This window comes from Chelonoidis abingdonii, chromosome 13 (assembly GCF_003597395.2).
Source record: "Chelonoidis abingdonii isolate Lonesome George chromosome 13, CheloAbing_2.0, whole genome shotgun sequence".
Taxonomy (NCBI): domain Eukaryota; kingdom Metazoa; phylum Chordata; order Testudines; family Testudinidae; genus Chelonoidis; species Chelonoidis abingdonii.
Window position 1 is genome coordinate 6,590,732 of NC_133781.1, and position 13,133 is coordinate 6,603,864.

The following is a 13,133-nucleotide window of genomic DNA, read 5'->3' on the forward strand; positions in this document are numbered from 1 at the left end:
AGTGTCATGATTTTTGACATCTGAAGAAGTGGGTATTCACCCACGAAAGCTCATGCTCCAAAATGTCTGTTAGTCTATAAGGTGCCACAGGATTCTCTGCTGCTTTTACATGATTTTTGACAGTTCTTCTTTGGGCCCAGCTAGAGCCAGAATGTGCAGAAGCAGATATGGACGTTCTGTATTTTTTCCATTAACCAGATGCTTGCGAACTTCCAAAAAAGTTTGCTTTGGGTTCTCTGAGAGCTAGGCTAATATTTGGGTCAAGTTCAGTTTGTTTTTGGATGAATTTGTGCTTGCACATTGCTAGTTCTGAATGTGTTTTGGTGTCATCAGCTGCATGCCATTTTTTTTCCTGGAAAGAAGATTATGTTTCCTCATATGAAATTTTCACTCTATAATCACTTTTCAGGAGTTGAGCCACTCACCAGTTAACATGAACTGATAGGCATTGTCAGAGATGGAGAAGATGTGGGGAGGGGCCTCTTGACGCTTTTTGCCCCTGTAGGCAGCCACAACTTCTGGGTTGTACACAGGCAGCCACTTGTAGGGGTTGACAGTGACACAGAAGAGACCCGAGTAGGTCTGAAAGAAAGGGAGATAGCATGGTTGGCTTCCACATGATTTAGTGTAGCTGTTAGTTTGGAAATCCAGAAAAGACTTCAACCTTTACTTACATAGATCATCCAGGCAGCATAACGCTCTTTGAGGTTATACAGGACACCAGGTTCATGGAGATGGGTCATCATCGCCATGTCCTCTATTTTATCATATTTGGGAGGGTTCATGGAGAAGACTTGATCTTCCTTAACAGTCAAAGTCTGGAGGGAAAGAAGAGACCCATTTCTATTAGTTAAGAACAGAGGAGGAATAAAATGCTGTTCTTACTCCGTGTTTTTACTCACTTCTCCTTTTTCAGACTTGACTGTGACCTTCCCTCCTTCCCTGCTCTGGATCGTGCTTTTCACATAGGATTCCTTGGGATGCACCACAAAGACCGATGTCTTAGCATCAAAAGGCTTATTCTGGTCCTCAATTCTCTCCTTCTCCGACTTTCGGAGGAAAGGAGCTGCTGCCCCAAAAACGGACATCTCAGCATCTGACGACATGGCTGTGGTTTATCTAGGGCAGCTCAGCAGTGAGCTCTGATGAGGAGAAAATGTGTGACATTAATTCACATGCTGTTCATTTAGAATACTCTGCCATGTCAGTTTCTTACACTTGTTTAACTGGCCATGTCACTCCCAACTGCCCCTCCTGAGATCTGGGTGAGAGACTTTCTCAGCCATTTAGATGCAGACTAATTTTGGACCTCCGTTAGCACACACATGAGGGACCAGGAAGACCCAAAAACACACCAGGAATTTTGAAAGCCCTGTTAGGTCCTCTTTCCTGAGTCCATATTAGACTGTGGCCTTGGCCTCACTTGAGAGTTACAGCGCTGTTGGTGGCTTTATAGCACTGTAACTCACTCCCCGTCCACATTGACAAGGCACATACAGTGCTCTTTCTCCCTGGCTACAGCGCTGCTTGTACTCCACCTCCATGAGAGGAATAAAGAGTATAGCGCTGCTACTGCAGTGCTGGGGTGCCAGTGTGTAAACAGGGAATAAGCTTAGTACGCTTTAACTGACCTCCGGAAGCTTCCCAAAGTCCTTTTAAGTAAAGATTACTCTCTTTGTTTTGTTGTGATGCCTCTATTTGTTTCGTTGTGAACTCAGGGCTCCCGGAGCTGCTTATCAAAAAAAACCAAACACAGCTACTGTTTGCTGTGAATGAGCAGAGGCAGGCAGGGGGGCTCCCTTTGGAACCCCCACAGCTAGTGTTTGCTTGAAGAGGGGGGAGGGAGGGAGCTTGAGGAGAGAAGCAGCTCAGCGGGAGGGAGGGAGGGATCTATTTCAGTGTGGCTGTTTATCTGGTCTGTGAGGAAAAAAACAGTTTCTGTTTGCTTTCAGTGAGTGAGAGAGGAGTGGGGGAGGGAGTCGGAACTTGCAAGGCAGCTGCTGACACAGTGTCAGCTCTAAAAATCCACTCTCTCTCTCTTCCCCAGGCTCCCTGTCACACTCCACCCCACTCCACCCCTTTTGATAAGCACATTATAGCCACTTGAACGCTGGGATAGTTGCCCATAATGCACCTGTCCCAATGCCGCTGCAGATGCTGCAAATGTGGCCACGACAGTGCGCTGGTAGCTGTCAGTGTGGACAGACTGCAGCGCTTTCCCTACTCAGCTGTACGAAGACAGCTTTAACTCCCAGCGCTGTACAGCTGCAAGTGTAGCCATACCCTGTGTGTTATGGTTACAATGAAAGGGTTTTTGGGGGCACTGCAAAGTGGGTGTGGGGAGAGGGACAAGATAGAAGCTGCTATTGTCAGTGCTTTTGATACAGAATTTTCTTGCGTTGAATAATAAAGATACTGGATTTGATACAATTTAAGCTTTTCATTCAGGATTCCATTCCCCATCTTATAAGTATGATCTCCCTTCTTTGTATTTGGTTTTGTATTTGGCTATATTAAAACACAAGTTGATCAAATGAGCTAAGCTTTACAAGTGATCCAGTTTAGTCTCTATAACTGACCTGTCCTCATTGTCATTTACCACTTCACCAATTTTAGTATCATCTGCAAACTTGAGCATTGATAAAGAGATTGAATAACATTGGGCCAAAAGCAGGTCCCCCTGAGCCTCCATTAGAAATCTGCCAGTGGATAATGATCCTACATTTACAATCACTTCTTGAGATCTATCAGTTAACTAGTTTTTATTTCATATGAGCTACGCTGATAAAACAAACTGTTTTTGTTTTATTAGAATGTCATGTAGAACTAATCCAAATACCTTACTGAAGTCTGTTACGTGAACAGAGTTACTTTTATCAACCAAATTCATGAACGCCTACAAAAATCACAAGTTTGTTTAGGAAGATCTATTTTCTAAGAGATCATATTGATCAGAATTAATAAATCTTAATTAATTAATTATATTCCTTTACTGACTGCCTTCCACACCAGCTTTTCCATGATTATTCCTGGGATCAATGTTAGGCTATCCCATAGGCGCTGGAACTACGGGTGCAGGGGGTCCTGCAGCACCCCCTGGCTTGAAGTGGTTTCCATCATATACAGGGTTTACAGTTTGGTTCCATGGCACTCAGCACCTCCACTAAAAACTATACATGCATTAGTGGCACTGTCAGACTGGTCAAGGAGACACAGTGTGAAAGGACCACCAGTTGCTTTAAATGCTGCCTGAAACCCTCTTCTGCAGTTATTTTCACACATATAGCATCTAAGGGCCACTCACTAAGCTACTCTGCGCAGTAAGAGATGAAAATCTGGTTAGCATTTACCAGAGAAATGTGTGTCCCTTTCAGATGGGGCACAATTATTGTCAGTGATGTTTGGAGTGTGGGGGAAAAGCAAATTCTGGATACATGCTCATTAAAAGAATAGATTTATTCTGTGGACAAGTAATTAGATTCTGTCCCCTGTTGGGTCTCCTCTTTTGGGCCACTCTGTCCTGCTTTATTAGGGACCTATGAGCAGGAGTGTCGGAGCTCTCTGTGCACAATTATGTTGTGATGTGTGTATTCAGGAGAGGTATTTCGGAGAGGTATTTCAGAGACGGCACTGGCCGGCCCAGCATTAGTGGTGAGTAGCTTAAAGTCCAGCCACTTTGGAGATCTGCCTGTCATGGGCAACAGAGCCCAGGAACAATATACAGTGCATTTACACAATGGGCATGGATATTAGGGGATACAATGACTGCCTACTGAGCTATATAGAAATCCCACCCTAGAGGGTCACTCACCATCCCCTGGGAATTAGCAAATCAGGATCTTACCTCTTTCGTGATACCAGATGCAGGCTGGAAACTGGTCAATATTCTAAAATAGAAATAGAAATTCCTTTCTTATTGCTGCATGAAACTCCAGTAATAAATTGGAGACTGAAAATGTATAGATGTCTCGAAAAGTAGATTTAAAAGTCCTGCTGTCATAGGCAGTCCCTCCTGGAAATGAGTGCTAGCGGCAGCAGGAATGCTGTGGGATGTGTGGAATGCAGAGTTGGCTCCCCCTCCCTTCAAACCCGAGTCCCTTACACTCTTACCTTAGAGCTTTCTGCGAAAGTACAAGACAGACTGGTCCCAGGGGCTTTTATAGGGTGCGAGCTGCAAACACAGCAGCCGCCTCCTCTTTCTTAGGTCAAAATATTTTTGGCAATCCTGTCTCCTAACATATTGTGATTCATATTAGATGTGAATGGATATAATTAGCCATAGGTCTGTGAATGAGTCTCCTATAAATACTTTGACAAGGGAGCTGGCAAGGGCAGTTGGGGAGGTGAAAGGGGCTGCCTGGAGTTTGTGCTTTAGGGGATCCTGAAATCAAGCAGAAGAAGAGAGATTAGGAAGAATCCAGTTCCTGCAATGGGAGACAGCTCCTAGCAGAGGGAGCGAGGAGCAAGATAGAGAGGGGAGTGGGTTCCATGGGCACGTAGCTGGAGAGGAAATTGGGGTCTCAGGGACAGGGATCTAGCGGTGGAAGAAGGTCCCTGGGTCTAGCAGGAGGGAGTCTGGGAATGGGGGCAAAGGTGACAAGAGCAGGGGACTAGAGAGGATACAGATGTAGGGGAGCAAGGGGCCTGGAGGCTCAGTGATAGGGGAACAAAGAAGAACGGGGATCCTTGGGGCAGTGAGATAGAGAGAAGAAGTAAATCCAGGGCCACAAGGGAGGGCAGTAAGTGCAAGGGAATAGCTAGGAAATGGGGGCCAGTGGAAGGGAAAGAGCAGAGAAATGGAAGTCCAGAGTCAAGAGACTGGAGCAGGAGTCCTGAAGAATGAGTGAGTCCAAGGGGAAGGACCCTGGAGATGGTGTGGATGGAGAATGTTAAACGGATGCAAAAATTATACATTCTACTGAAAAGGGGCAAGGAACAGCTACCCCCAGACTGTGACAGGTAGCTAGATTCCACCACCCCTGGTATGGGGAGGGTACATGCATCCCACATTGTTATGGAGGGAGCAGGTGCATCCCAAACTGATATGAGAGAGCAGGAGCACCCCATATTGATCTGGAAGGGGAGGTTCCCCCTGCTATTTTATGGGGAGATCATGTGCATCCTCCCATTCTTGGTGGTGAGTCAGGTGCACCTCGCATTGTTATGGAGGGGCAGATGCCTTCCACACCATTCCTAGGTGCACTGGGGTTCTGGGGCCACTTGTGCATACATCACAGAGTGACGGAGAGTCCCTCTTTCCCATCTGTCATGCCTCAGTTTCTAGGTGTCAAGTTCTATGATAAGCTAGGCAAACTGTTGTGTAACTGGGATTAGTGCTGGAATCCCAATACAGGGATCACTGCATACACCTCCATTAGTGCTTCCAGTTTGGGCTGCCCACCCCATTAAAGCTGCCTGCCTAGATGTCCAGCTATGAGGTTGAGGAAATGCTTTCCTCCTTTGCTCCCAGTGAGCTGACTGTCTGGTACAGCACAATAGTGCTGGAGGCGGTCCTGGATCCTAGGAGCCCTGCAGAGGTCAGGTTTCATATTTGGCATAAATCCACCTTGAAAATGTGCAGAAGATATTAAGCTCCAAGAACTTAAAGCCTAAGAGCCAAATTCTCAGCAGGTGTAAATCAGCATTGCTTCATTGATTTCAGCAGATTTATACCCGCTGAGAATCTGGGCCTAAAAATGCTATAGGATTTCAGCCAGCATGTCAATCGCTGTGAGCTGTCCTCACACCTGTGCTGGTATGAAAATGATTAAAACCAAATGAAGCACATGTGTATCTCAGCACAAACATATGGCTTGACACCACCGTAATGTTCACATACCTGCAGAAACTCTACAACTGAGTGAAATTCTTTGGTCAAAACTTTCTTTTAAAACAAAAAATTACTGTTCTCAAAGCCAAATCTTTCACAAAAACCTTCTGTTTTTCAAAGTTTGCTGGTTTTTCTTCAAAGCTGGACATTTTATAAAATTTCAAAGTTCGTTTTTTGAGGTTGTTTTCCTCCATCCCTTACCACTTTTTCCCTTTTTTTCCTGTGTTCCTTTTGCCTCTGAATTCATTAGAATAAATTATATTTAGGGACTTGGGATTTTGGGGGTTTATTTACTTGTTTGTTTGTTTGCTTTTCTTTTTGCCACTCTGGAAAATTTCCACAAGTGCAAAAAGAAAAATTAACTGTAATTTTTCCAAGTTGGAGAAGTTCTGAAAAGTTACAGAATAGGAAAAGGAAAAACTGAGGGACACCGGGGAATTAAAACATTAAATGGCAGTGTGGGGAGAACCTGAATACCATATTTTTTGTGGCATTAATGGCAAAAAATGAAAGGTCATAAATTGGAAATTTCAGTTTTGTAAATTAAAAATTTCACAATTTTTCAATGAAATATTTCAGACAAAAATCAAATTATTAAATAGTATTACATTTGGAAACCTGCAAAATGGAAACATCTTCAGAATTTCAGAATCTTTCACAAAACACTATTTCCATTTTTCAGCCAGCTCTCATCATCTCCTTGCTTTCTTCTGTATGCCCTCCAAGCCTCCCTTTCCACATCACCTACACACAGCCACATACGCTGCTGCAGAGACCCAAAGGGCCAAAGCCTCAAAGGGCTAGATTCACCAAAGTACATAGGCACATAAGTCTGGGTTTAGACTCCAAAGTCCCAGCTTTGACTCCCATGCAATCCACAAAACTCCTGCTGAACCCACCTAAACTCACTACTTTTTTGCAGTGGAAGTTCCCTAGGCACCTATCTTTCTGGCACTGAGCACATGCATTGCTGTCTTCTTCTAGGTGCCTGTCTCCCATCTAAGCCCCAGAATGATGCACAAACCAGGGCAGACAGGTGGCTGGCTGCCTAAGGGCTTGTCTTCACTATGGCACTTCTTTTTCTTTCATATGGCTCCTGTAGAGCAGCAACTACAATTTCACCTGAAGTTGATTGAGCCAAATGGCTACATCAGGAGTTGCAGAATTTATTGGAGTAATGCCTCCTTCATATTTATAAATTGGGCAGTAGGTAGTGATATGTTCAGTGCTCTGTCCTGGAGAACCACACTCACACACCAGGGAGTCCTTGATGGTTCAAATTCGGTTCACAGTTGACCAAGATGACTGTGGAAGGTCAAACCCAGGAACCTTCTGCATGGGATCTGGAACAAGATGCTTCTTTTTTAAGTCTTGTTTAGCCCAATCCGCTTTCCAAGCCTCCTGATCATAGCCTGATTGCATGAGGTTAAACGAATCTTCCTAGAAAGGCCTTGTGGGAGTTAAGACGTTGCGGTAGGGAGGGGCGTTGTTAAGGTCTTGGGTGCTAGGAGGATTTCTGTTTTCCTGGATTCGCTGAGCTTCACAGAATGTTGCAGCAGTTCGGTGTATCAGCCGGGGGGGGGGGGGGGCGATGTTAGATGGGACAGGTAGCCGTGGTGTTGTAGTTGACTTAAGGGTTCCCATGATGTACCACATCACTGTATTTAGCTGGCTATCCACAAGTCATGTGTGGCTGCATCTGCTCCTGTCAGGGTTCCTCCCCCGAACTCTGAACTCTGGGGTATGAAAGACCCCCTAAGCTTCTATTCTACCAGCTTAGGTTAAAAACTTCCCCAGGCACAAATTCCTTTCCTTGTCCTTGGACAGTATTGCTGCCACCAAGTGATTTACACAAAACTTCAGGGAAGGGTCACTTGGAATCCCTATCCCCCCAAAAGATTCCCCCAAGACCCTTCATCCCCTTCCCTGGGGAGGCTTGAGACTAATATACCAACCAATTGCCTTAGCAGTGCGAGCACAGACCAGACCATTTGTCTTCAGGACACTGAAAATCAATCAGGTTCTTAAAAGAAGAACTTATTTAAAAAGAAAAAAATAAAAGAATCACACCTGCAAAATCAGGGTGGAAGGTAACTTTACAGGGTAAATAAAAGATTTAAAACACAGAGGATTCCTCTCTGGTTCAGCTTCACAGTTACAAAAACAGGAATAAAACTACTTCATAGGAAAATTCACAAACTAAAACAAAAGATAACCTAACGCATTTCCTTGCCTTACTTACAATTGCTGTGATTTTAGATGGCATATTCCAGGTATCTTTTCAGGAGATGTTGTACTTGCTTGGCTTCTCCCTCCATCCATAGAGGGGACAACAAAGAGAGAGCCCAAACAAAACCTTCCTCCCCCACAGATTTGAAAGTATCTCCTTTCCTCGTTGGTCCTTCTGGCCAGGAGCCAACTAGGTTATTTGACTATTTTACCCCTTACAGGTAAGGCAGTTCAGTACAGCTGCCAAGGAGGAATTTTATGCTATCCTTCTCTATGTATTTATGACAGCTTCACACCAGGGCACAATATTCAGCTACTAAATATACAAATGGTATTGATGATCTTTGCAACACTGATACTGATGCACCTCAGGTTGTACCTGCTAGTTTCTGGATTCTGTTGGCTCTTGTTTTTAATCTTTGCAGCTACCTTCTCAAGATGATCATGGAAGGAGAGGCTGCAGTCAAATTTCATTTCGAGATATGTTGGATTGTGTAGCGGGGTGGTTACCTGCTCCAGCCCTGACAGGATTGAAGCCACTCCTGGGAGAGGGCTGAGAGAAAAGCTGGGCTGACTGGGAGGCAGCCTCAGCTGGAGAACATGCCCCAAACAGATCCAGCTGACCATATAAAGGTCAGGGAAGCCAGGAGTTTAGAAGAATCTCTCTGGTCTGAGAGGGAGCAGGGTCTGACTGCCTAGAAGAAAGGGTACTAGGAGTGAAGCAGGGCTGGGGAAGGCCGGAGGAGCAGGGGAACTCCTGGCTGGCAACTCCCCAGGCTGCAAGGCCTGGTTTAAGGCCTAAAAAGGTCCTGGGTGGTAGAGGAAGGCAGCAGGTCTGAACTCCCTTGCCTGTGATGAGTGGCTTTTATACTGCAGTCTGCTGCAGTGAGCAGGTGCTAGGTGAGGACTGGCAGTAGCCCAGACTGAGGTGAGGTGGAGGTAGTGGGTGGCAGTTCCCTGGGGAAGGGAGACCGCAGAGAGTGTTGGGGTATTGCCAGGGGGCAGCACCTCAGGGAGAATGGGCACTGGGGTCCAGGAGGGACACAGGGACCAAACTGTGGCAGATCACCTGCCTGCAGAGGGTGCTCCAGGTTGGAAATTGAGCTAATTCCCTGAGAGACCAGCAGAAGGTGCTGCAGGGGGTGATCCACAAGGTTACAGAGTGCAATCATGTTGCACGTTTTTACCCCAGAAAGCTACTTTTGGTTTTTGGCACTCTTATTATCAAGATGAAATGTGCTTACTATTGTTTTTCCAGGGTTTGGTTTGAGCCTCCATTTCCGGAAATATTGTTCCATGTTTTGGAGGTCCTCAGTTAATGCTTTCTCACTGTCATGGAGATTTGATGCTTGGATTGTCATGGCAAGATTATCTGCATATCCAAATTTTCGTGATTTAATTGGAGGCATGTCCCTTATGTATACTATATCTTAAAAAGGATTGGCACAAGTACAGAGCCTTATGGTAGCCCATTGTTTATGATACAGGGTGAGCTGGTCTTATTACCCAGGTACACCCACAGGTGTCTCTTACTCAGCAAGGTCCACATCAGGCGAAGTGTTTAGTAGCAAGGTATAATTTTAGCAAGTTACTATGGCACTACGTCATTGTAAATTACGCCGTTTAAGTTACATAAACTAAGTAACTTAAGTCAAGTAACCTAGACTGACTTACTGCGATGTCTCCACTGCGCTGTGTCGATAGGAGAAGTTCTCCATCAGCATAGCTTCTGCCTCTCATTGAGATGGATTCCTGAAGTTGACGGGAGAGCACTCTTCCATTGACTTAGCATGTCTTAACCAGACCTGCTAAATTGATGGCACTGCACTGATGGCAGCAGCGCCGATTTAGTGCTGTGGTGAAGACAAGCCCTAAGTCACATGCGGGACCTGGTCCTGAAGATGTGCTTGGAAGCCATCTATTGGATCGAGCCTTTCACATGAATTCACACCAAAAAGTTGCAGGGAGAGGAGGACCACCTCCTTCATAGCTTTTAGTGATTAGGGTGCACCACCCAGAATAGAGGAGACACATGTTAAATCTCCCTTCTGCCTGATGAGACGGGATTTGAACAGGGATCTGCCACCTTTCAGGTGCATGCCCTAATCATAGAATCATAGAATATCAGGATTGGAAGGGACCTCAGGAGGTCATATAGTCCAACCCCCTGCTCAAAGCAGGGCCAATTCCCGACTAAACCATCCCAGCCAGGGCCTTGTTAAGCCTGACCTTAAAAACCTCTAAGGAAGGAGATTCCACCACCTCCCTAGGTAATCCATTCCAGTGCTTCACCACTCTCTGAGTGAAAAAAGTTTGTCCTAATATCCACCTAACTCCCCCACTGCAGCTTGAGACCATTACTCCTTGTTCTGACTCAGGTACCACGTGAGACCACGTCCGACCTATCACCTCTTTGAACCCATTCAGTAGTTGAAGCAGCTACAAATCCCCCTTCATTCTTTCTCTTCCGCGACTAAACAATCCAGTTCTCTCGCCTCTACTCATAATCTCATGCTCCAGCCCCTAATCATTTTTGGTTGCCCTCTTGGCTGGATCTCTTCCAATTTTTCACATCCTTCTTGTAGTGTGGGGCACAGACTGGACACAGTACTCCAAATGAGCGCTCAACAATGTCAATAGAGGAGAATATCACTCCCTCGTCTGCTGATTTACCAGCCTAAACATCGCCTGTTAGCCTTCTTGAGACAAGCGGCAAACTGTTGAATCATACCGGCAGCTTCTGCATCACTGGTAAACCCCTAAGTCTCTTTTCTGCAGAACTGCTGCCTAGCCACTCAGGTCCTAGTCCTGTAGCAGTGAATGGGATTCTTCCGTCCTAGTGCAGGACTCATGCACCTTGTTCTTCCGCTCAACCTCATCAGTTTTCTTTGGCTCAGTCCTCTAATTTCTCTAGGTCCCTCTGTTACTATCTAACCGGTCCAGCGTATCTACATCCTCCCATTGTGTCTTCTGCAGACTCGCTGAGAAGTGCAGTTCACGCATCCTCAGATCATTAATAAATATGACCAAATCGGCCCAGGATGATGCTTTGGGGCACTCCACTTGAAACTGGTGCCAACTAGACTAGAGCATTGATCACTACCCACTGAGCCCAGAACGATCTTAGCAGCTTTTATGCATCTTATAGTCAAATCATCCAGTCCCATATTCTTACTTGCTGGCAAGCATACTGGGAGACCGTATTCCAAAGCTTTGCTAAAGGAAAGGATAACACATCCACTGTTTTCCCCTCATCCACAGACCCAGTATCTCCTCATAGAAGGCAATTAGGTTAGTCAGGCAATGACTTGCGTTGGGTTGATCCGTGCTGACTGTCCTGATCACACTTTCCTCTCCTCTAAGTCTTCAAATTGATTCCTGGACTGCTCCATATTTTTCCAGGACTGCAGGTGAGGCTGACTGGCCGATGTGCCCAGATCCTCCTTCTTCCCTCTTTTTAAAGATGGAAACTACAGGTAGCCTTTTCCAGTCATCCAGGACCTCACCCATCGCCATGAGTTTTACAAAGATAATGGCCAATGGCCTGCAATCACTATCCGCCACTCCTGTTAAAACCCTTGGATGCAGCGCATCGCGGCCCCATGACTTGTGCTCAGTCCAGTTTTCTAAATAGTCCCGACCACTTCCTTTCTCCACAGAGGGCTGTACTTCTCCCATACGGTGCTGCCAGTGCAGCAGTCTTGGAGCTGACCTGTTTGTGGAAGATGAGGCAAAAAATCACTGGTACATTTAGCTTTTCCAATCTTGTCTAGGTCTGCCTCCTCTTCAGTAAGGGCCCACACTTCCTTGATTTCTTCATGGTTGCTAACATACTTGAAGAAACCCTCTGTTACTCTATAACATCCCTCGCTAGCGCAACTCCAGTGTGATTTGGCCTTCTTGATTCTCTCCTGCAGCCTGAACAATATTTTATACTCTCGCTGGCTCATTTGTCCATCTTCCACTTCTTGTAAGCTTCTTTTTGTGTTAAGATCAGGCAAGGATTTCACTTGTTAAGCCAGCTGGTTTGCCCCATACTTTACTATTCCTTCCTAACTCGGGATGAATTTTTCCTGAACCTCATATAGGATTCTTTACAATCCTTAGGGATAGAAATTCGAGAAACGGATATACGAAGTAGCTAACACTTCTCTGTTGAGTCATTTTTAGATAGTTAAGTAAAATGCGTACCTGTGATTTTGGAATTGGTCCCTCTTGTGGGACATAAGTCACGATTATATTCACTATTTTTAAATATTGGAGGTTTTATTCAGTTGTCCAGTGTGTGAAAGCAGAGTCTGCAAACTTGTGTCTGGAAAAATTTGAATTGTGTGGTGAAACTTTTTATGTCGTATTGTTTAAAACTAATATTTAATATATTATCATAGACATACATTCCCTCAAGTTTACAATGCTGAGATTTTTTCTTAATGTGTATGTCTACTGTAATTGGATCAAATTTATTTGGACCCTTCCCCTCAGTTATTTTTCCCAGGGATCACTGGGCTGTGGGAAGTCTGACAGGGTCCCACAATCTCACCTGTGAGAAGCTTGATATTGGATAAACTCATTGCTAAACAGTCACTAGGACGGGGGAGCGGATCCCAGCGCTCCACATCCTGGTGTTGAGTGTTGCTAACCACCACCGGCCCTTCGGGAATTCTTATGCTAGTTCTCCTTTCGCTGCTCTCTGGCAGATCTCTGTTAAATCCTTGTCTCCCTCAAGGGGTTGGGAGACATGAAGTGGGGTCTCCCACATACCAGGGAGTTGCCCGAACCCATGGGCTAAGCTTATTGATGAAGTCCGTCCCTCATCCCCCAGCTCCGCAGTTCTTGTTGAATAGTGGACGACCACCCAAAGAGTAAGCTTGCAGGCTGAGACTCTCATGGCAGAGCTAGTACCGCCTGAAGCCTGGGATTCGGTACCCGATTGTGCTAGAGAAGTGTTGTGCTAAGCCTGCCCCTGTTGTTGCATCTCTCCATTGGCTAGCTGACTCCTCCTGCTGGCATGCTGCCTTTATGTGATTTCACAGTCTAAATACTGCTTCTCCCCATTGCCTTGTAAGAGTTTAGG

The 13,133-nt window shown here is 45.5% G+C and overlaps 1 protein-coding gene across 1 annotated transcript in view; it reads right to left on the reverse strand.

The window, feature by feature from the left end:
* LOC142047710 (myosin-1B-like) overlaps positions 1–1,138 on the reverse strand; it is a 7,585-nt gene extending 6,447 nt beyond the window's left edge. Inside the window, exons 1-3 of the mRNA XM_075072079.1 lie at positions 903–1,138; positions 675–818; positions 426–582 (exon numbers count right to left, since the gene is read on the reverse strand). Of these exons, the coding sequence (XP_074928180.1) occupies positions 426–582; positions 675–818; positions 903–1,106 (505 nt within the window). The 5' untranslated portion in view covers positions 1,107–1,138. The remainder of the gene's footprint in view (positions 1–425; positions 583–674; positions 819–902) is intronic.
* Between the last annotated feature and the right edge of the window lie 11,995 nt (positions 1,139–13,133).